General features: G+C 42.2%; 1 protein-coding gene across 3 annotated transcripts; it reads right to left on the reverse strand.

Annotated features, from left to right (window-relative positions):
* Window positions 1–247: 247 nt before the first annotated feature.
* Window positions 248–16,893, reverse strand: si:dkeyp-69b9.6 (uncharacterized). 3 transcript variants are annotated; one of them, XM_054782754.1, is made up of 3 exons: window positions 16,226–16,893; window positions 15,726–15,840; window positions 248–9,240 (listed from the first exon to the last, which is right to left on the reverse strand). In XM_054782754.1, the coding sequence occupies exon 3, from the start codon at window positions 8,806–8,808 to the stop codon at window positions 4,159–4,161; it is 4,650 nt and encodes a 1,549-aa protein (XP_054638729.1). In that variant the 5' UTR covers window positions 8,809–9,240; window positions 15,726–15,840; window positions 16,226–16,893; the 3' UTR covers window positions 248–4,158. The 3 variants fall into 3 exon arrangements, with proteins under 3 accessions (XP_054638729.1, XP_054638730.1, XP_054638731.1); XM_054782755.1 differs by having other exon boundaries at window positions 15,711–15,840; XM_054782756.1 differs by lacking the exon at window positions 16,226–16,893 and adding an exon at window positions 15,939–15,968.
* Between the last annotated feature and the right edge of the window lie 6,739 nt (window positions 16,894–23,632).

Raw genomic sequence — 23,632 nt, forward strand, 5'->3', positions numbered from 1 at the left:
AAAGTTTGAATATTTGGAAAATGAAAAAGAACGAGGAACATGAATATTTGATGAAAGGAATTTGGATTTGTATGATAATTTCACAAAGTCCTGTGAAGAAAACAGGATAGCGTACTTCTACACCTGAACCGCTGGACACAAAAGGGTGAAAATGTGTCAAAACACAAACCACGACTGTGTCACCTGTGCTATTATTTTGATGACAAACTCACCACTTGGTGGCGCTGGTTTTCAACCCCCAAGGCTAACACCCCCCCACCCAAGAAGTGAGATTGACTTCAGATTTCTCACACAGCACTCCACAAAACACCCGCGGCAATTTAAAGCTGTTTTCTATTGGTGGCGTTACGTGGATACGGGTCACGTGGCACACAACTACACAACTCTCAGTCGTACTGAGATCACTCCTGCCTACTATGGACTGGATCATGGCAACGCTTACATGTGTGCTTTACTGCCACCTGGTGGAGCTGGAATAACAGCTTAAATACAGTCTTGGCAACGTACCTGCCTGAGCTCCTGCAGCCCCGCATCCCAAGTAGCAACAGCCTCCCCCTGCACATCAGCGATGCACAAACACTCGAGCACTTTAAAAACCTACCTCTTTTCACTGGCATGCAACAAAAACTGAACAAGCACACTGACTTTACTTTGTATATTTTATGGATTGTTTGTTTTTTTTAGCTAAAGTCGCTATCTACATGTATTTATTTTATTGTTTGATTTTATTTTTCTCATTGTCAACATAGCCTGTGCAGCACTGGTTGTTTTAAAATGTGCTACTTAAATAAAGTTTGACTTGAATGAAGTTGACAGTGTGGGTGTCCACAGCCAACGCCCGATCTCCTTCCAATATTTTCCAGGTCAGACACCGAAACTCCATTATTGCCAAATAATATACTAGCCTATGGAGAGAAATTTTTCCAACAAATCTTTTTAGCCAATCAAAGAAAAACACACTTTGCAAGGGGAAAAAAAATCAAACTAAAAGTTGCACATCTTATTTTGGTTGCAAACTGATTTTGCTGGCAAATGTCTTTTTTTTTTGCACACAAATCGTTTTGCTTACAAATCGTTTTTTTGGTTATAAATCTTTGTTTGCACAACTTACTTTGGTTGCAAATTGATTTAGCTAGCAAACCAATTTTTTTGGTTGCAAATCGTTTTGCTTGCAAATCTCATTTTTTGCTTACAAATCGTTTTTTGCTTTGCAAATTGTTTTTTTCTCTTGCAAATCCGTTTTTGCTTGCAAGTTGTTTTTTGTTTGCGAATTGTTTTTTGCTTGTAAATTTTTTTTTGCTTACCTTTTTTATATTTGCAGATTGTTTTTGCTTACAAATCTTGTTTGCACAACTTATTTTGGTTGCAAACTAATCATTTTGCTTGCAAATCCCGTTTTTTGCCTGCAAATGTTTTTTTGCTTTCCAAATTGTGTTCCCCTGCAAATCCGTTTTTGCTTGCAAACCTTTTTTCTTGCAATTTTTTTCCCCTTGCAAATCGTTTTTCTTTGCAAATCAATTTTTTTGATTTTTTTTTTTCAAATCGTGAAGTCGCATTGGAAGTATTTTTTTTATTGGTTAGCTTCAGCATAACAAAAATAATTCAGAGACTGCATTCTAAAATTGTTGGTCTTGCTTAAAATTGCACACATTTAGTTGTATTGCAAATTCATTTTAAAATGTGGCTTTCATGGCTCTCTTAGCCAAAAAGGTTTCAGACCCCTGCCTTAGAGGAAAACTGCACATTTTGGGGAATTTTGCCCACCATCCACAGTTCTTATGTGACACATGAATACACTTTTCTCTATAAAAGCACTTAGAATGAGGGCGCTAACAATGACTGTAATGGGACACTCCTACAGTATTTTGATGATAAAGGCCTCTAAAAAGCTCCAAAAAGGTTTTATATCCATGCTGTGAGCAGGTACAGGAGTAACCGCTACATTCTTCATAACATGCAATATTGACAATATTTTGGGAAATTCCTTCCTGGGTGCATTGATTTCACATAGCAACACGCTCCAATATGTAGCCTTACCTTTCGCTAGTGGCCTGAGGCATTGTGAGCGAGTGTGTGGTGAAGATAGTTGCTAGCCAGCTAGTAGCTAGCCGGTGTGGCGAGGCGAGGTGTCACTATGCCAGTACTAGTTCTTGGGCGTAGCAATGCTAATAATAATAATGTTTCTGTAGCGTGGGTTAATATGAAGGTCACATTATGTACAGTAAATGGAGCGTTGTTGGCGCTTTTTGGAGTTTTTCTTCCACAAGGTTTTGGTGGAATAGGTGCTTCCCATTACGTGTAATGAAGCGTAACAATGAGAGACAGGACGACAGTGGACAAACTGCTCTCCATTGGACAACTGAGGGGCAGCAGAGCTCATTCTCCAACAGACTCCTCCAGTTCCGTTCCCTCAGTAAACGCTACAGGACTTCATTCATTCCTCACGCCATCCAGCTAGCTCTACAATACCTCACCCGTCTGTAAAAGATCATTCACAAAATTACTGCGCTGTACTGTCTGCCCTCCCTTGTATAAAGTATACATGTACTTGTATTTACAATATTTCTACAGACTATTTGTAAATATGCAAATCCTGTATTCTTTTATTATACTTTATTCATATTGCTTTGCTTTTTTTTTTAAAAGCGTGTTTGTTGTTTTCTTCTGCAACTGAGTCAGTGTAACCAAGCAATTTCCCTTGTGGATCAATAAAGTCCAAGTACTGTATTCTTAGCAGCCTCTTTTACCCGTTTTTATAGAACGCACAGAAAAAAAAAAGATATGTGTTCATATGGAGAGAAATTTGTATCCTTTTATCCAAACAATAAAAAAAACGATTTGCATGCACAAAAAAAGTTGCACACAAAAATAATGGATTTGCAAGCAAAAAAAAAAAAAGAGCTTTTATTTGAAAACCTGGACGTTTTGTTTGCAAGTTGTTGTTTTTACCTTGCAAAGATAAAGCCACACATTTTGGTCCACATGTTCATGTCTCACATAAGGATTGTGGATGATGGACAAACTGCCCTTTTCCTTGAAATGTATCGCAGAGTCCATTGAGTAGGACGACTGAATGGACATTTGCAAAGACGAGAAACTAAAACACAAACCCCAGCATGAACAAGAACGGAAAACCAAAGTATTACACTCAAGGTTTATTCATTTCAAATATAATCAACTACTGGCTTTCAGTAAATAAAGTGATAAAAATCTACTAAAACTATATTTTTTTTTCTTTAGAAGAAAAAAAAAAGCAAGGTGTGAAAGAGGCGCGGACATTTCATATGTGAGGAAATGAAGGTCTTTCTTTAGAAGAAAAGAAAAGGTTATGATTGCAAGTCAGCACACGCTAAAAAAGGTTGAGGGTTGAGACGGTTAGGTACATAAATACATGGAACAGTCCAATAGGTCCTTGTCATGAACACAACGTGAAGCACTGTAGAAATAATCACTGCTAAAAAGAGCATACAAAGAACATGAGAAAGCGTCGTGTTCTATCTCTTGGTACAAAAGCTAAGAAAATCTGAAAGAAATGAAGTGAACATTAAAAGCAAGGCTTTTTGTAAGTTTCTTCATTTTGGCAGGAGAGACCCTTTCTACTAATTACCATCCACTTTTTTTTTTTTTATCTATAGGTGATTATAATCACTAGGGAATATACTCTTAAATCAAGTTGACACTACAAACGTCTGGGATATACTTGAATAAGCCGTCACATATCAATCACCTCAGCAAAAAACTGGACCAGAGAACAAACATGCACTGACAAACTATCAACAAATGTCTTAGTCCCAAAGTCCCTACGCCTAAGAAAAGCACTTTACATATGGAAACTCCTCAGGGCTGCTACATGAACAAGACAAAAGTACACAGCAGAGACACACTTTATCATACAGCAAGAGGTGTACGCGGGACGCTATGGGGAGGTGCAGCTAACATTATGATCTAAACTTGTGTCTGCCAAGCATAGTGTCAATGCACTTAAGGGTTAGTGATCCTATGGAAACAGTCACATCTTTCAAACACATTCCAAAAGAATCTGGAAGAATTTCAGGTGATTTTAACATGATGCTCTACAGTAGTTGTTACCACACTCAGCAGATTCCTTTTCAAGTCCCTTTATTGTCTTCTTCTGTTCACAATCGTATGCGAGTGTTGTCAGTATCTATACGATCCCAGCAGGTGATACGGCATATCACCCGGACCGTCCCGGGTCTGTCTTTCTGCTGGTCTCTTTAAAAGCTTCATCCTCTTGGCATCGCCTTGCCGCTCCACCTTAGCCGTGCGGCGGCAGGACCCCTTGTGCCTTTGGAGAAGTGTAGCGTTCCAGAAGCGAGCCGAGCAGCACTGACAGGAGAAGGTCCCTCTGGCGCGATGAGTGGCCCGATGGACAAAAGCGGCCATGGGCCTGTGCGACTGCTTCCCGCATACGCTGCACTGAAGTCGCTCCAGCCTGGTGGTGGCTTTTTGCGGGTGTCTAACTGCCATGTGGACCAGCAGTCCCGCTTTGCGGGAAAACACTGAATTGGTACATATAGGACAGCCAAAACGCTTCACAGGAACTTTTAGGCATGACAGGATCTGAACCTTCACTCCCCCAGTGTTGACAAGTTTATACCCGCCGCCACCAGATCCTTCTCCCCGTCTAATTGTCAAGCGAAGAGAGCCTTGCTTTTTGTTCAAGTGCCCCCCTCTTACTGTACAACTTATCTTTCTCTTCTTGCGGCTGACTAAGTCTTGGGACTCGTACTTATTTCCCCTCCAATCTCTCCTATCGGACTTTTTTTTTTTCTTCTTGTGTCGTCTGATTTCATCGTGTGACAACTGGTTGCTGCAGTCGAGGTGTTGGTGGGGCTGGGCACCTGACTGATGATGAGGATGATGGTGGGGGTGATGAAGATGATGATGCAGATGGTGATGTTCGGTGGAGGGCAGTTCCGTAAGGGGCTGGAACGGGGCCGTGGTGTGAAGCGTACGGCTGCGGGATCCGGCTGGATATATGTGCTCTCCTTTCACCCCGGCTGGGGAGTGCGGGTGGTGAGGGGGCATGATGGTAGAGTTGGGGGGCAGAGGCTGCGAGTAAGACGGGGCACTGGATGATGACGAATGGGCTGTTGTGGCGTCATAAAAGAGGGGGGAGTAACCGGCCGGTGGTTGCGGGGGTGCTTGCTGGTGGCTATGAGTGACGACATTTAGACTCGGAGGCCCGTGGCCTTCAGTGGAAGGGGCCATCTGTAGCAGAGCATTGGTGGCAGCCTCGCTCTCCGACGCCGACTGGTTCACATCACTCCCTCCTCGGTTGTCTCCAGACCCGCCGCTGCCTTCTTGAGGGTTAGACGGTTCGGCTCGGGTGATCCCATGCTGGGAATGCCTGTGTCGGGTTAGGCTATTTGAGTAAGCAAACGCTTTCCCACACACGTCACAGCAGAAATGCTTTTCACCCCCACCTTCATGAACCGTCTGGTGATGAGCGGTCAGATGGAAGTGATGGCGGAAGGACTTCCAACATATAGCGCAGGTGTAAAGACGAGGCGGAGGCTGTGAATGTGGCTGGGTCTGTGGCGGAGGGTGGGTATCTTGAGGCTTGACATCTTGAGGGTAAGAGTAATAGGAGGAGGTGCTTGGTACTTGGTTCTGGCTCCCGTCTTGGGGCACACTGCATTGAGGGTTTGGATTAAAGCTGTTGAGGTTCTCTGGAGCTGGTGTTGTGGGCACCTCTTCCATCTCCCCCTTTTGGTGGAGTTTGCTGTGCCTCCTGAGGCTCTGGGAGTAACCAAACTCCTTACCACAAATGCTGCATTTGTAATTCTTTGCCCCAGAATGGACTGTTTGATGCTTGCTAAGGTGGAAAGCCTCTCGAAAATATTTCCCACAAACAGTGCAGTGATGAGGCTTTTCCCCGGTATGGATGCGGTCGTGTCTGCGTAGAGTCTCGCGACGTGCAAAACCCTTACCGCAGACACTGCAGAGGTGAGTGCGGGGGAGCCCGCTGGTTCCCATCCTGGGAGTGTACTGCCTACGTTTAGGGGGCTGCCCGTCGGCTGTTGGATCTTTCTTGGCTCTGGGTTTGCGGGGACGTTTGGGCTTAGCAGCAGGATTCTGTGGATTGCCGCTCAAAGGCTCCTGATTCCCGCCACCTCTGAAATTTTTATCCATGCCGGAGGTTGATGGTGAACCAAGAGGGCCAAGACCAAGACCACCGAGCAGACCTCCTATGATGTCTCCCCTATCATCTCTATTTCCACTGGCAGCCGTGATAGCAGAGATTGCGTTATTGACGGAGCTAGTGACATCGTCCTCTGAGTCATCCAGTAGAGAAGAGAGGGGCAGGTGGGGCTGTTGCTGAGGATGGTGGTGCTGGCTGTGGCTCTGGGAGTGTGGATGCAGTGTTGGGGCCAGGGGTGCCTTTCTCAGAGCTGGGCCGGCCATCCCACTTCCGCAGGGGGAGGCGCCAGAGTAGCACGGAGATGGATTACCTTGAGAACGGTGGTCTTCATGGTAGCCTGTGTAACGATTCCGAGAGTAGTCAGTGGGGTATTTACCATCTGTTCTGTCCCTGTCATTTGAATTCCCTCCCCTTCCAGACTGAAACAGACCATCACATCCTAACCCTGATTTTGGCTCTCCTTCCCCAACAATGATTACACCATCCTCTTCCTCAGTTTTCCCATAAATGACCCCCCTATTGCTCGGATAAGTTCCCCCTCCTCCATTACCTCCTCCACTCCCTCCCCCAACTCTGTCCTCACCATCGCTTCCTGTCTTGCTGCCTCGTTGTTTAGGTCCCCTACCTGGCTTGCCGCAGGTGCCTGAGGCAGCGTGGTTGAGTAGAGAGGTGCTCTCACGGAAGGCACGACCACAGGCAGGACATCGGAATGGCTTTTCCTCATGTATCTTCTCATGCCGTGTCAGTGACTCTCTACGATTAAAAGCCCGAGAGCAGGTGGAGCAGCCATAGGGGCGGGCTGAAGAATGTAAGACACCGTGTTGCAGGAGGTGTCCTTTTTTCTTAAAGCCTTTGCCACATTCGGGGCAATGAAATATTTTGTCTGGGCTAGGGCAACAACTGGACGAGGGCTGAGGAGTATCTTGGGTCGAATGGGGGAGGGTGGGGTCTGACTGAGTTTTAATGTGAACAGGATTTGGGCCAGTAGAGGCGGTTTTGCTAGTGCCAGCTGCTGTTGGCTCATGCATACGCATATGCCTGCGAAGGCTGGAAAGGTGAGGGAAGCTTTTGCCACACTCTCCGCAGCTATAAATTGGCTCTGTATCGGAATCGGTGGGGTTATGTTGCATTGAGCCGGGGTTATCAGATTTAGAAAGGTGAGAATCATTAGCGACGAGTACTGAGGCAGCAGAGGAAGAGGGAGCGGCGGAGGAGGAGGAAGAAACTACTGATGAGGATGAAGATGACGAGGCAAGAAGGGATGACGGGTCTCCCCCCATATTTGTTAAGCCAACCCCACTTCCAATTAAAGCTGGGGGCTGACTATGACTAAGTGCTCCGCTGCTACTAGCAGCGCTAGGGTTACCACTATGGCTGTTGTGGCCATTATTAGTGCTATCAGATTTTCTTTGGGGCAAATAACCAGCCATCGCTTTCTTCCTCCTACTGCTACTACTACCACCACCAGTTCCACCACCTGCGCTTTCCGCTTTACCATCATCCTTTGACAAGGATAAATGAAGTGGCAAGGGGAGCGGCAAACCTGCTTCCTGCTGCATCAGAGAAGCTATTTGATTTGACGAGAGGACAGGGATACCCTGAAAGTCAAAACTGCCCAGCGACGAGGGCTGGGAGCTGGGGTGGAGCGGGTGGTGAGGATGAGAATGAGAGTGAGGATGAGATAGGGTGTGAGGCGGAAGCTGTTGCTGCTGGGGTGGCTGCTGCGGCGCCTGCTGCGACTGAGAGTGGCTATGCGGGTGAGAAGAATGCAGCGCAGGGGGCGGAGCGAGGCTAGTGCTGGGCTCCCCACCTGACTGACTTAAACCGATCCCTAAGTGGTTATGGCTACCCTGCTGAACGAGAAACTGCTCTAAGCTAGCATTAGCAGGCACCCCAGAAAGGAAATACTGGTTAGCAGCTAGCATGCAGCTGAACTGTTGGTGAAGGCTCCGTGCATCAGACTGGGCTCCAACTAACTGGTGTCCCAATGAGCTGACTGCACTGCTACTAGAGGGATTGTTAGAGGTGGCCACAGAGGTTGAAGGGGAAGGGGAAGACGAGGAGGGGCCAGATGATGCTTGGGGGACAGACAGGCCGGGATGCAGAGGAGGTGGGGGTGGAGGTGCTGATGTTACTAATCCTCCTAATCCCCCAGCACTCGTGCTACTGCTACTCCCCCCGGCAAAGTGCTCAAAACGGCCTACACCTGGGTGTAACTGCTCCTGTGCTAGTGCTGCCTCAGACGGGTGGAAAGAGCGCAGGAACTGTGGGTAGCCCGAGGAATGGCTCGAGGAGCTGCTGCTGCTGCTCATCTTGCTTGACTTTGAACGAGAGCTCTGAGATGAGGAAGGCTGTTGTTGTAAAGGTGGGGGAGGAGGGGCACTCATCTTGGCAAAAATGGAGGCAGAATCAGAAAAGGCGTTACCTCTTGACCCCTGCAGGGGTCCCAAGCCAAGTCCAGACAGAAGGGCTCCAGACGACTCAGCTTGCTGCTGCTGCTGCTGCTGTAGTTGATGCTGGTGGAGTTGCACTTGCTGCTGATGCTGTAGTTGGCGGTCTAGACCAAGACCTTTGAACTGGTGGGCCTGGTGCCCACTTAACATCTCTATAATGTCCAAATTGTATTTTCCAAATTGGAACATTTCCCACTCAAATGCACATGGGGGGGTACAGGGCCAAACCTCCAGTGCTAGGAGCAGCAACAAGAGTCCCGACAGACGGGTGAAATGTCAACTCAAGTCTAAAAGAGGATTTTGTGCAAATGTTTTGATGTCACTTCAATCTAAAGAAAAAAAAAAAAAAAAAAAAGAAGACAATCGGACGATGATACTCTTGTTCTCGATCCTCCACTGCTCACAATTTACTTCCAAAAGCAGTAGGTTAGCCGGGAAGCTCAAATAAAAAAAAAAGTGTCTTTGGATATGTTCCGCTAAATTGAAAAATCTCTTACAATAAGTTCTACAGCAAAGCAGTTCAATTGACTTCCTCTTGTTTCCTTTGCCAGTTACTGCATTGACATTTCCCTTCATCTAAGTGAGATTCCTCATCTGTGTTCAGCCAAGAAGACCCTGAAGCTGAAAAAAAAGACAAAGTTAAGAAAAATAAATGTCACAGAGGGAAGGCACATCTACCATCGCTGACTGATTTGACAGCACATCTTATCTTTTTTTGCTCACCTTCAATGGGCTTAAGCTCACATTTCGTCATGAGTGTAAATACCACAGAAAACTTCTATTAGGGGTAAGGCATCAACAAAAACATTTTTTTTTTTTAAATAAAACAACATATTATTGAGGTGTCTTTAAAAAAACAAACAAAAAAGCAAATTGCACTGGAATAAAATATACAGTAATCCCTGGTTTATGGCAGTTAATTGGTTCCAGTCCCAACAGTAAGTGCATTTCCTCAAAGTAGGATTCCTAGCATAGAAAACCTGTTCACCACCTTTTAAATATGCTTTTTAACATTAGAGCCCTCTAGGCGTGAACTACCACCCCTACAGTCACCTGTACACTATATCTCGTAGATATTAGGCATGGGCTGGTATGAGATTCTGACTGCATGATAACCTTAATATCATGGTGTCATTGTATTATTATGTTAAACACCTTCAGTGCCTACATTTATTGTACTTTCTTATGTACTTGGTCATCTTACACCTTACATACTTGGCTAGGTTTATTGTATGTTGTTACTATGTTTATAGTAGATTTTTCATACAAGATTGTTTATCTTTCTTGTATAGGTATTTGGTATATTGTGCTTTTTGTATCTCTCTTCTGCTGTAACATCTAAATTTAACCATTGTGGGATAAATCAAGTACAATGCAATCTAATCTTATAATTACAGCTCCAAAATGCGTTATTTTGAAATATCTTTATTGAAAAGAGAAAAAAAGTCACGTCAAAGCAGCCCTTTTAAAAGAACACGCAGAAAGTGAAACATGTATTTAAAATAACAAAAAAATAAGTGAATTCTGTCAAAGTAAAGAAATAGAAAGCAGTTGTCAATGCAGTCTACTGTGGCTAATACTGCAGCTCAAGTCACAACAAATATTGTGTTTAAAAAAAAATAATTAAAAAAGCAAAATGCAAATTTTAAAAAATTAAGTGGCTCAAGAAGGCCACAAAAACACTTTTTAAAAACTCAATCTTAGGTTATTATTTCATAGTGATGAATGTGCATTGCATGTGCGGGTCATGTGATTGTTTTCAGCACCTGAGACATTGTTACGTGGTTGTTGCTTGTTGTTCAGTGGACAATTTAGAGCTTTAGAGCACTTCTCCTCCACTCCTGTCTCCTTCTCAATCACATCTCCACCTCTGTTGACCCTCCACGTGCGTCATATGTCCAGCGACAACAGTGCAGCCGTACCGGTGCCGCTCAAGGCTAACGAGGCAACGCCTGTGCTATCTATGCCCGACGTATGGCAACACAGCACACTATTGAAGCCCAGTGCTGACTGCGAGGAATAACACAGGACGTGACAAAGTATTTCCACACAGCGGCCACGCTGGACCTCCACTTTCTCTCATATCGTAGAAACTCGGGATGCTCCCATCAGGTTTTTATGCTGCCAATACTGATACCGATTGACGAGTGAAATCGGCCGATACCCGATCATATACATATATCCTTTCCAAAAAATTAGAATGTCATGGAAAAGTTGTTTAATTTCCATAATTCCATTCAAAAAGTTAAACTTTCATAGATTATAGATTCAGGGCCCACAATTTAAACGATTTCAAGTGTTTATTTGTTTATTTTTACGTAATTTGGGCTTCCAGCTCATAAAACCCACGAAAACAGGAATTCAAAAAATTAGAATACTGTGAAGAAATCACCATTTACTTCTCAGTTTTTGCAGGAAAAAAAAAAGAAAGAAATTAGGATCACATCAAATCAATCAAAATATGGTACTTTCAAAACGATATGTCAATCTTCAATACTTGGTTGGGAATCCCTTTGCCTTAATCACTGCCTCGATGAAATTGGCCGATACTGATCAGTGGCCAATGTATCGGAGCACCCCTAGTAGAAACGCTACGATGCTTTGAAACGTGCCTTTTTTATACCGTGGTATACCTTGAAACTGGCAGACATAATAGAAAATCAGACATAATATAGACTCACATGTTAGCAGTGGGAGAGTTCCTTTTTTTTTTTAAATCTTCCGTTTTCTGTTTAGTACTCCCTGTTATATCGGCTATTGTCTCATCAGTGTAACATTACTGACACCTAGTGACCAGTATATGTAGAATACTACATATCTCAACATGTTTGAATATGTATTCTGAATGCCTTATACTTGTATTTTATTTCATTCAGCCCCATTTTTATGCATGAAAATGATTCACTTAGGCCAAAAAAAATATATATTTTATGTAAGCATATTTTTGGGCTAATAACATCCTTATTCAATCACGAATCAGTGATGATTTATTAATTAATATATTTTTGACAAACTGTGACTGAGTCGAGCTGCGAAATTTGAAGTGGCGAGGGATTACTGTAAACACAAACAATTATTTTGGTTGTTTTTCCAGCAGCACTTTCTCTTTTAATTCCACCATCACCGACAGCTTTACAGATGTCACATTTGTTGCAGTAACAACTTGTACTGCGATGTTTAAGTACTTAAAGTAGGTGATACAATATACTACAGTTGGTCCTAGGGTTATGAACAAGTTTTATTCTTTAACTGTGATGCAATTTGAGTTTTCATAGAAGTCGCTCCTTGTAACAGTGCACGGAATCCATGACCCCTCAAGCATTCATTAGCACTCAATCATCTTCATCCTTAATGACGGCCACACAGTCTGGCTTTTGGGACCAAAAGCGTGGCCACTCCTATCTCCATTCACTATCACGGTGATGACATTCCTTTTCTTTGGCGCACTGCCGCTTGGGAGACGTAATGAAATGTAAAACGTGAACTCGTAAGCCATGCTATTCTTCCTCGGTGTGGCTGAGCAGGCACGCGCTGTATTCTTCTGTCCAGCACGAGGCATTGTTCTGTGGTGCTGTAGCTACAACCCCTGGTAAAAATGATGGAATCACCAGTCTTGGAGGATGTTCATTAAGTTGTTTCATTTGGTAGGGCAAAAATGATAACATGACACAAAACTAAAGTCATTTAAAATGGCAACTTTCTGGCTTTAAGAACAAAATTAGAAAAAACAAAGTTCTGAGACCAAGCAGAGGGAAAAATGATGGAATCACTCAATTCTGATGAAAAAATGGAATCATATAAAAAAAAAAAACAGTGACAGACAGTATTCTTCACTCTAAATACACTTTTTAACATTATTAGAGCCCTCAAGAAATGAACACCCCTATAGTCACCTTTACACTACTGTTTATATAGTAGACATAAGAGAAAATAAGACATAGTATACCCGTTTACCACCTAAATACACTAACATTGTTAGAGCCCTCAAGACATGAACTAACACCCCTATAGTCACCTTTACACTCCTATTACCCAATACAATAGACATAAGAGAAAATAAGACACAGTAAACCCGTTTGCCACCTTCGAGGCATGGACTTAATGAGTGACTGTACTCACCAATCTGGCTCCAAATTTCTCTGATTGCTGTTGCCAGAGCAGCTTTGCAGGTTGGAGCCTTGTCATGGACCATTTTCTTCATTTTCCACCACAGATTAAGATCCGAGACTATTTACAGGCCATGACATTGAACTTGTGTCTTTCTTCAAGGAATATTTTCACAGTTTTTGCTTTTCAGATTCATCAGCGAGTATGACTTTCATCCAGTCGTCCACAGTCCACCACGACTTATCCTGAGACCATTGTAACCTCGGGTTCTATGGCTTTGCTTTAGCTTTTCTGCATGTAAATCCCACTTCCACCAGGAGCTTTCTTACAGTTTGTTCACAGACATTGACTCCACTTTCCTCCCATTTGTTTTGCTGTGCATTTGCTGTGGTAAGAAGGCATACTGCTTGAAGTTTTGTCTTCCCTGGTCCACCAGCATGCTTGCCTTTAACAACCTTCCCATGTTTTAGAAACAGATGACTGTGAACAACCAACATCTTTTGCAACATTGTGTGATGATTGACCTTCAAGAGGTTTGATAATCCTCTTCCTTTGTTTCGAGTGATGTTGGAGCCATGATTCATGTCAGTCCACTTGGTGCAACAGCTCTCCGAGGTGTGATCACTCCTTTTTAACTGCAGACTAACCAGCACATCTAAACTGATGCAAGTGTTAGTTTTGGGAATGAAAATTTACAAGGTGATTCCATCATTTTTCCTCAGAATTGAGTGATTCCATTTTTTTCCCCTCTGCGTGGCCTAAAAAATTAACTGTTACTACCACATTTTTTTTTCTCAATTTCTTTCATGGTTTCTTAAAAGGACTTCAGTTGTGTTTCATGTCTGTTATCTGCTTTTCTTCCTACCAAATGAAACAACTGAATGAACATCCTCCGAGACTGGCGATTCCATCATTTTTACCAGGGGTTGTAGCTCTCCGGTGTGTCTCGTGTTTACGGACCACAATTACATTTCCAATGGCTTTATGGGCCTGCCTTCCACATAACACCGGAAAACGGAATGCTGCAACCCGAAGACCACCTGTACTGTACATGGCAAGTCGCAGTTTAACTTCAAAAACAGCATGTGGAATAGAATTAAACATATGCAGGTTTATTTACTTTTTGTTCACCACCTCATTAGATTAGTAATCATACTTGAACATTTTGTATTTTAAAACAACTTACCCTGAGGTGGTTCTGCTGGATTGAAGCACACTGACGATGAATACATGAATGTCTCACTTTCATTCGTGAGATAGGACATCAATGTAACCACAAAGAAAGGTTGCCCTGTGTGCTCTATACTTCATATTTCTCAAGATGAACCTACGACAGTGCCAACAACAACGCAGCTTGAATTCTCCTGATCGGCAACCTTTCATTGCTTTTATAGTTTTAACACTGTATGGTGTTAGTGGGCAGAAATGACAAAAGAGGATTTATTATCCCATTAGGAAGATTAGATGGGAGCACCATCATCAGTCCCCCAAGGCCGCCCAGGTTCTACCTTTTACTGTTGGAACACTTCTCTACTGAAGCATTGCACCGCAGTCAACAAATAAACAGGTTAAAATGTAGGCCCCGTGAACAATGACTCACTTTTTTTTTCTCCAAATATGTCCACAGACTCCATTGGAACACCATGCCCACAATACACAGTGGTACCTCAGTTAACGTCCGCCCCGGTTAGCGCGTTTTTCGGTTAACATGCAACATTTTTTTTTGCAAAAATGTTGCCTTGGTTTCCTTTCGCTCGCTTGTTTAGCATCCAAAGTAACGTGTTTATTATAATTTATTTTGTTCATTAATGGTTTTGTGTTTTTTTTTTTCTGGAATCCATTCTGCTTTGAGCATTCTCGGTTATTTACATATCTGTGAAGTGTGGCAATTTAACAATCATATGTCATGCCTGTGGCTTTCTTATTTCAATGTAAAACTGTGCATGTTAAAAATCCTTTAACAGACCTCTCCACATTGATTTTTTTTTGTGACATGAGTGCAGAAACAGTTAAAAAAAAAAAAAAAGAAAGAAAAGAAAAGGGACTGCAGTGCAGGCATAATCTCCTCTCGTCCCCCTCCATCTTTGCAGAACGAGGTAAAAGTAATGTTAAATGACCAGTTGTCCATTCAATACAGTGCTACCTCGGTTAACTTCCGCCCCAGTTAGCGCATTTTTCAGTTAACATCCCAAATTCTTCTAAAATTCTGCCTTGGTTTGCGTTCGCCCGCTTGGTTGGCGTTTAAAATTGGTGAGGTTTGTTGACGCCACCGTCTTGCGGGACGAAATCTCACGTTATTCGCACGTGATGCATTGAGGGCCACTGACGCCATTTTTAGAGAAACAGCATTTGTTTATATCGGTTACAGACAGACACACGTAATAAACACATGGACCGCAAAAAATAGAAAGGCGATGTGCTGTGCTGAGATGACCTTTCTGCATAGACTTTTTTGTGGCATGAGCACAGAAACAGTTCTCAATCTCCTCCCCTCCCTCTTTGCAAAACTAGGTAAAAGTGATGTTAAATGATCAGTTGTCCATTCATTTGTAATTTTGTGCATGTAAAACTATAATTATTGTTTATAAAATGTGCTTTGTTTTACCATTTTTGGGTGTCTGGAACAGATTAATTGTATTTACATTATTTTCTAGAGGAAAATTGGCTTTGTTTAGAGTCTGTTTTGGTTTAAGTCAGACCTTCTGGTACAGATTCATGATGTTAACCAAGGCACCAGTGTATGTATGTAATGGAAAAGTCCAGTTATACTATGGGTGCTCCACATAATCAGTAACAGGATGTTTTGCTTTTCATGAAGTATGAAAGCAATCAGTGCCAATTTGCAAAGTGTTAAATAAATCTCTCATCCAAACAATGCAAAGTTACTTTGAATGTGAGCCTTCCTGCGTATTCCACTTCTCAATACGAAAAGCCAATTAGGCTCCACGCCAATCGCTCACTTTCGTAGTTTTTTTTTTGCTCACCTCTTCCATTCTTACCATTTCCTCCAATCGATCCGATGGAGCTTTTGCAGAATCCCCGACAGGCGACCGAGAAAGACACTTTATCGCACTTAGGGCCGATTCTCATTGTCATGAAAAGCAGCAATAAAATCTGTAATGAGAGTCAGAGAAAGAAGGGCACATATTAGACGACTAGCATCGCCCTCGCTGCACAGTGTAAACATTAGCGGCGCCTTAAACACACGCAACTAAACAACGGAGGCGCTTCGGGTGGTGTCGTCAATCCGGACAAGGAAGCAATTAAAAGAAAAGGGAGGAAAAACTAGTGGCCGCGCATATTAGTAACTGTACCACTCTCACAAAAAGCACCATCATTTAGACGCGCTCGATGGAGTGTGGCTAATCTCGCATCGTCTGGCATGCTAACGTTAGCCATCACCCCAAACCTCCATACAAAACATTTGCATGCTATCGCTAGGATGCTATGCTAGCTTTGCACTCACGCGTGAATTATTTGGCAAAAAAATAAAGTTTACCTTGCCACTGAGCGCGTCTGAGCACAGTCGCAGACGGATGAGGCCTGTCACGCCTTCTTCTAGATAGCTTGCTATTAGCCACAAGCTAAGTAGCTACCGCTCGCTTCCATTGCTGCGTGCCGTTTTCCAGTGGTTAGCCGGAGCCATTTTCACCGCCGCTCGCTAAGGCTCTGGGCTAAAGCGCGTCCGCCGCTCCCCTCCGCACCGTCAAATAAACACCGTCGGATACCGGCGTCGTCCTCCCTCATACCACTCAAGCACGACAGAGAAAGAAGGGGGGCTAGCAACACAGTTACCCGGCAGAAAATGTTGGGAATGATGGTGGGCGCTAATAAATTTGGGGTAAAAAAAAAAAAAAGTGAGTGACGTGTGCTCCCCAAACATCGGTTCTTTCCGGCCCTTGCAATGTTTCCGGGTAGCACCAGCAGCAGCAGCAGCAGCAGCGATGCTAATGGTCACTTGACCGCTAATGTCCTATTGCAGGGCTAGTTATTCTAATATTTATTTTTTCACATCAGTTCCTAAATGTATACCTAAAGAACCTATCATGGTATATTTTTGGGATGAACAAAACAAACCTGTCCCGTTGGGATGTGGAATAGTTTCTTTCACTTTGTGTCAGGCAATCATCAAGGTACACTAACTAAACTACAAGTACACTGTGAAGCTCGAAATGTGTTTTCCCTTTAGAGATGTTAGAATGTACATTTTGCACTGTTGGATCTGAAGCGAGTTCTAAGTAGAGTTTCAAAATGCAAACAGAAGAAATGGAAGCGAGACAAAAAAGCAATTTATTGCAAAGAAGCATTCAAGTGAAAGAGGCTGTTCATCAGCTGATCAATCATTTAAGAACACAGCCTTAAAAAAGGCAAAAGGTTGACAAAAATGTGGATTGAATGTAATGTATTGTCAGGTATTCACACTGTCATGATCTCCTGATGTCTTTGACCGCGGTGGCATTGTTGAGCTGCATAATCAAGGCCTCGCCGGTGCACTTCCACCACATCACTGCCAATTTTTTTCATTTTCTATATTAAGCGGCAAAGTACACGTTTATTGGTTGTAGAACGATATTTCGTTTGATATATTTTTGACATGTTTTTGGGGGATTTTTTTTTTCCAACAAAACTAGGTAAAAGCGATTGAAATGTTCAGATGTCCATTCATTTGTCATTATTTTTGCATCATTTTCTGCATGTAAAACTATAATTACTGTCTATAAAATGTACTATATTTTGTGCTACCATTTTTGGGTGTCTGGAACAGATTCATTGGATTTATATTATTTTCTATGGGAATATTTGCTTTGGTTAAAGTCCGTTTTGGTTTGAGTCGGACCTTCTGGAAGGAATTCATGATGTTAACAAAGGCACCACTGTACTGTATATAAATGTACCAATGAGCCGGTTTAAGAAGCAATACGAGTATGGTTTTGACCAGGAAATACTGAATTAATTCATTTGCTGTTATTTCATAAGATATGATGTGTCATGTATTCTGGATTTATTTCACAATTACACAATGTATCTGTCAGATTTTACTCTTGTCACCTTTATTCCAAAATTGATCCAATGCAGATATTTATTTGTGACAATAAACGGAGTAGTAAATCAACGATGCAGTGAGTTTCCCAGAGATTATAATTGTCTCTCATCTCCCAGCCTGGATTTTTTATTCATTCAATCATTGTAATCACACAGATGTGAATCACTCCGGCCCCTATCGCTCTGAATTTTTAAGAGTATTCATCACTTGTGAGTTGGACGGAGAGTGATAATGATGAAGACACCATGGATCACACCAAGTGAAACGCTAATTTCCTAATCATGAATGTAGCTCATCATCAAAACATCAGTGTGTGCATCTATTACGAATCGGTGCTCTCTCCTCAGTTAGCCTTAAAGAACACCTTCTAAATATACTTTTTAACATTATTAGAACCCTCTAGACATGGAATAACACCCCTTTTAGTCACCTTTACACCCCTATGACCCAATATGGTTGACATAATGAGACAATAAGACATACAAGTCATAGAAAAACTGTTTACCACCTTCTAAATACACTTTAACATTATTAGAGCCCGCTAGACATGAAATCACACCCTTATAGTCACCTTTATACTTCCATTTATTTATTATTATTATTTTATTATATATATTACAATGTAATAATAAATAAAATAATTTACCATTGTAATAAAAATATTATTATATATAATATTGTAATTATTACTATTATATATAAATATTATTAAATAATACATAAAATAATTTAATATTATAATACAAACAATATTATATAGATATATTATTTTAATTATCATTATTATTATGATAAATAATAATAAATAAAATAATTTATTATAATACAAATAATATCATGTATATTGTATTATGTTAATAATAATAATAATCATTATTATTATAATTCCATTACATTTATACTACCATTCGCTGGTGGTCCCGGAGAGTGACCCCTGTGAAAAGCAATGGTTCACTGTACTATTTTTATTCCATTGTGTTGATTGAGCCAATGTTACACATAACGCACTTCAAGGCTATCTGAGAAGTGGCTGTGCTGATATGTAGTATTGTACACTGGTCACTAGGTGTCAGTAATGTTAACTTGATGAGACAGTAGCCACCGCAGGAATACTGTATAGAAACCAGAAGTAAAAATGAAGGATCGAAACAAGGAACTCTCTTCAATGCTAACATGTGTGATTCTATATTAAGTATTATTTATGTCTGATTTCCTCTTCTTATGTCTACTACATTGGGTAACAGAAGTGTAAAAGTGACTGTAGGGGTGTTATTTCATGTATACAGGGTTGTAATAATGTAAAAAAAAAAAGTGTATTTAGAAGGTGGTAAACAGGTTTTCGATGTCTTATACATCTTATTTTCTCTTATTATGTCTACTATATTGGGTAACAGGTGTGTAAAGGTGACTATAGGGGTGTTATTTCATGTCCAGAGGTCTCTAACAATGTTAAAAAGCATATTTAAAAGGTGGTAAACAGGTTTTCTATGTCTTCTATGTCTTATTTTCTCTTATGTCTACTATAGTGAGTAATAGAAGTGTAAATGCGACTATAGGGGTGTTATTTCATATCTAGAGGGCTCTAATAATGTTAAAAAGCATATTTACTGTTGATGGTGGTAAACAGGTTTTCTATGTCTTATATGTGTTATTTTCTCTTATTATGTCTACTATATTGGGTAATAGAAGTGTAAAGGTGACTATAGGGGTGTTATTTCATGTGTAGAGGTCTCTAATAATGTTAAAAAGCGTATTTGGAAGGGGGTAAACATGTCTTCTATGTGTTATTTTTCTTATCATGTCTACTATTTTGGGTAACAGGCATGTAAAGGTGACAATAGGTGTGGTATTTCATGTCTAGAGGCCTCTAATAATGTTAAAGTGTATTTAGAAGGTGGTAAACAGGTTTTCTATGCTCTACCAAAACATCCCATTTATAAATAAGGAATCCTACTTTGTGGAAACGCACTTAGGGTCTTGGGTCTGGAGCCAATCAACTGTGATAAGCAAGTGATGACCTGTACTACAAACAACAATAAATTGATTGCATCAATCAAAAGTGAACATTATTATGTGTGTTTTAAATACATAATGCCGGTTGACTAAATAAAGTGCTATGCTACATGTTGAAAAGTAGTAGATGTGATGTTATTGGCTCATTTTGACAAAACACTCACTACAAATATGCCCTAGGACTTCCTGCTGGTGAAGCACGTCAACTCCACTGCAATGCATCCAAATCCAAACATCATGTCTTTTTGTGTTGCACCTGATAGAATAATGCAAAGTAGCCTACATGCTCTTTCATTCAATTCCCATACATCTCTGCACAATAAATGTCATGACAAGATTGTTTCATATCAGCCTTTGCAGGCGCACACAGTGTGATATAAGCTCGTACAGCCCAGAGAGTTATTTGAACACTCTTTTTCCTTTTCATTTCAGATGTTGAAAGTTATCCACTCCCACAGGTGTTGCTGTATAACCTTGGCGCGTTGATGCTTATACAACTTCTCACAGACACTGACCCACATTTCTTTCACTTTCTCTTCTGCCTTGTAAACCTTTTAGCAAAGATATCTTTGTCTCTTTAGCATTAGAATACAAAAAGATTTGAATATTACATAAGACAACGCTCACACGCTTGGCGATACTGTCACTCATTCATGTCTTTGTATTCTCAAAACCTGAACACTCCATCGCAACTGGACTGTTCACGTTGTCCTACAAGTCGCTTCTTCTCTCATCCGAGCAGGCCTCATCAGTTTATGCTATCAAGTCATGACTAGATAGAACAGCTTGTTTGCAATCTATCTCATGATCAGATAGAACAGTTTGTATCCTATTCAGCTCATGACTAGATAGAACAGCTTGAGTCCTATCTATCTGACGACCAGATAGAACAGCTGGAGGCCTATCTCGCTCATGACTAGAAGCTGTCCTATCTAGTCATGAGATTGATAAGACTAGATAGGACAAGAGCTGTCCTGTCTAGTGATGAGCATGATGACGACGAAAGCTGTTCGGATGAGAGTTGAAGGATCTTCAAGACAACCTGAACAGTCCAGGTGCGAATGCTAAATATCAGACACACCCTCTTTTTCAAGATCCATTGTTGGAAAAAGTTTTTAAGACAAAATGAATGTTTTCAATATCAGTGAACACCTAGGATACTAGGATATGATATTTTGTAGCTGTTGGACAGTTGTTTGATGGTAGCTTCAAATTAGCATCCTACTACATTGCTCACAACGTTTGAGACACTTGTGTGTAGGCAGGACACTGGTGTGTGTGTGTGTGTGTGTGTGAGTGAGTGACGCGAAGAAAAGCAGCATGTGTTGGTTTCAATGTATTAAAAAAAAACATGGCTCACACAAAAGACCTTATCAGTCACCTAAAACCAGCGTTTGAACGTGCAAAAGGTTTGCCAGAGATCTCCATGGCATCACACTGGCTGCTCGGAGCGTGTGCCTGAATACAGTGCACCTTACTGGGCCACAGCAAGTGGCTTCCTCCCCTCCATACTCCAGCTCTCCTGATAGTAGTCATGTAATGATATTTGATTAGGACAAATCACCAGGTACAGTTGGTCAAATCCTAATTTCTTCCAGTCATTCTTACTTCCCGGTGTGCACAAACTGCAGTAAATCTAAATTTGAAAAAATATATATGTATGTAAAATATATGTATCTCCTATTCACAAGCACGTCCCTCGTCCTCCTCGGAACAACACTTCCTCATTGTCACTGCAAGGTGCGTTCAGGGACATGGATTTGCTAGCAAAATAAGATTTGCAAGCAAAAGAAATTGCAAGCAAAAAACTAATTTGCAAACAAAAAACAAAAAATTCCAAGCAATAAAACAATTTGCATGCAAACATGATTTGTAAGAAAAAAAACGGATTTGCAAACAAAAAACAATTTGCAAGGAAAACTAATAAATTTGCAAGCAAAAATAATGGATTTGCAAGCAAAAAATATGATTTGCAAGCAAAAAAAGGGGTTGCAAACAAAAAATAATGGACTTGCAAGCAAAAAAACTTATTTGCAAGCAACAAAACGAGTTGCAAACAAAAAATAATGGACTTGCAAGCAAAAAAACAACTTCCAAACAAAAACGATTTCCAAGCAAAAAAAATGATTTGCAAGCAAAATACGATTTGCATGCAGAAATAACGGATTTGCAAGCAAAAACTATTTCCAAGCAACAAAACGATTTGCAAGCAAATAAGTTTTTGCAAAAAAAAAGAAAAAAAAAAGAGTTGCAAACAAAATATAATGGATTTGGAAGCAAAAACAAAAGATTTGCAAGCAAAAATAAACAATTTTCAAGCAAAAATAATAGATTTGCAAGTAAAAAAAAAAAGATTTACAAGAAAAAAAACGATTTGCAAGCAAAAATACAACTTCCAAGCAAAAAAATGTTTCACAAGCGAAAAACGATTTGCAAGCAAAGAAAGAGTTGCAAACAAAAATATTGGATTTGCAAGCAAAAAAGAGCTTTATTTGCAAATTTGGCGGTTTTGTTTGCAACCTTTTTTTGTGTGTGTTATGATCACCTGCTGCTGCACCCTGTTGTGCTCTCTTTCTCTCTCTCCCTCTCTCTCTCCTTACAGCTGGGCGTGCGGCAGGAGTTGGGACAACTGGACACAACTGCACCTAATTGTGCCTCACCCTACTTAGGCTGAGTAGGGGCAGCTGTGAGACGCCAGTTTCTTGCTTTGCATGCCAGATTGCTCGCCCGCGGCTCATCAACTTTCCTGCCTTTTCCAAGCCGGCGTCTCGACACCTGGGAACCTCTAGTTGTCCCTAATCCCTTTACGAGAGTTTTTGTGTTTGTTAAATTTTTTCCTGGGGCTCTGCAAGTTGCGGACCCCAGCGCCTTTTGTTTCCTGCCTCTGCGCAGCTTGGGACATTAAAGAGCTGTCTATCGCCACACCTCCCTCCGCATTCTGTGGTCCACCACGCACGCAACCGTAACAGAAGGAACCAGTAGTATGGACCACGCGGAGCACGACCTCGTCAAGAAGACATGCCTCCAGGAGCTATCGGCGCGCCAGGAGGCGCCCCCTCAACACGCTGCTCACGGTGCCCCCCCCCCAGGCGAAGCGTCCGCGCTCGCCAGCTCACCCGCACTACCAGCCCAAGCAACTCTTGCCTCCAGCCCACAGCTGTCAAGACCGGGGTGGTTCTCTGGTGATTCGGGTGACGTCCGCCCCTTCCTCAGTCAGTGTGAGCTTCACTTCAAGCTGCACGCCACCACCTTCCCCACTGAGCGAGCGAAGGTGACTTTAATCATCTCCCACCTTACTGGGCGAGCCGGACCATGGGCTACGGCGGAGTGGAACCGCCGTGCCCCCTCCAGTATGACATATCATGCCTTTGCCAAAGCCCTCCAGCAAGTGTTCCAGTGCAGCCCGTCCGGCAGAGAGGCAGCTCGCACTCTCCTCATGTTGCGCCAGGGGTGGCGCCGAGTCTCTGACTACGCCATCCAGTTCCGTACCCTAGCTTCATGGAGTGATTGGAACGCGGCCGCTCTCCTGCACGCATTCTTTCTTGGACTGTCGGATCACATAAGGGTCCACATGGTCCTGCTGGCACTACCGTCCAATCTAGATGACCTCATCGAATTAGCGGTGCGGATTGACAAGCGGCACAGCGACCATGAGGAGGAGCTCTGCAGAGAGAGAGACGACAGCGTCTGCGCCTATGCATCTACTGCAGCGAGGCTGACCAAGCACTCTCCAGTTGCCCCAGCCGACCCTCCCAGGCTCCACGACGCCACTGCCGCGCTCGCTCACCCTCTGGCTCGCCCAACAAGCGCCGGTCGTCCTCACTCCCACCGACCTCCAGAATGCTGCTG

The sequence above is a fragment of the Dunckerocampus dactyliophorus genome, chromosome 7 (genome assembly GCF_027744805.1).
Source record: "Dunckerocampus dactyliophorus isolate RoL2022-P2 chromosome 7, RoL_Ddac_1.1, whole genome shotgun sequence".
Classification (NCBI taxonomy): domain Eukaryota; kingdom Metazoa; phylum Chordata; class Actinopteri; order Syngnathiformes; family Syngnathidae; genus Dunckerocampus; species Dunckerocampus dactyliophorus.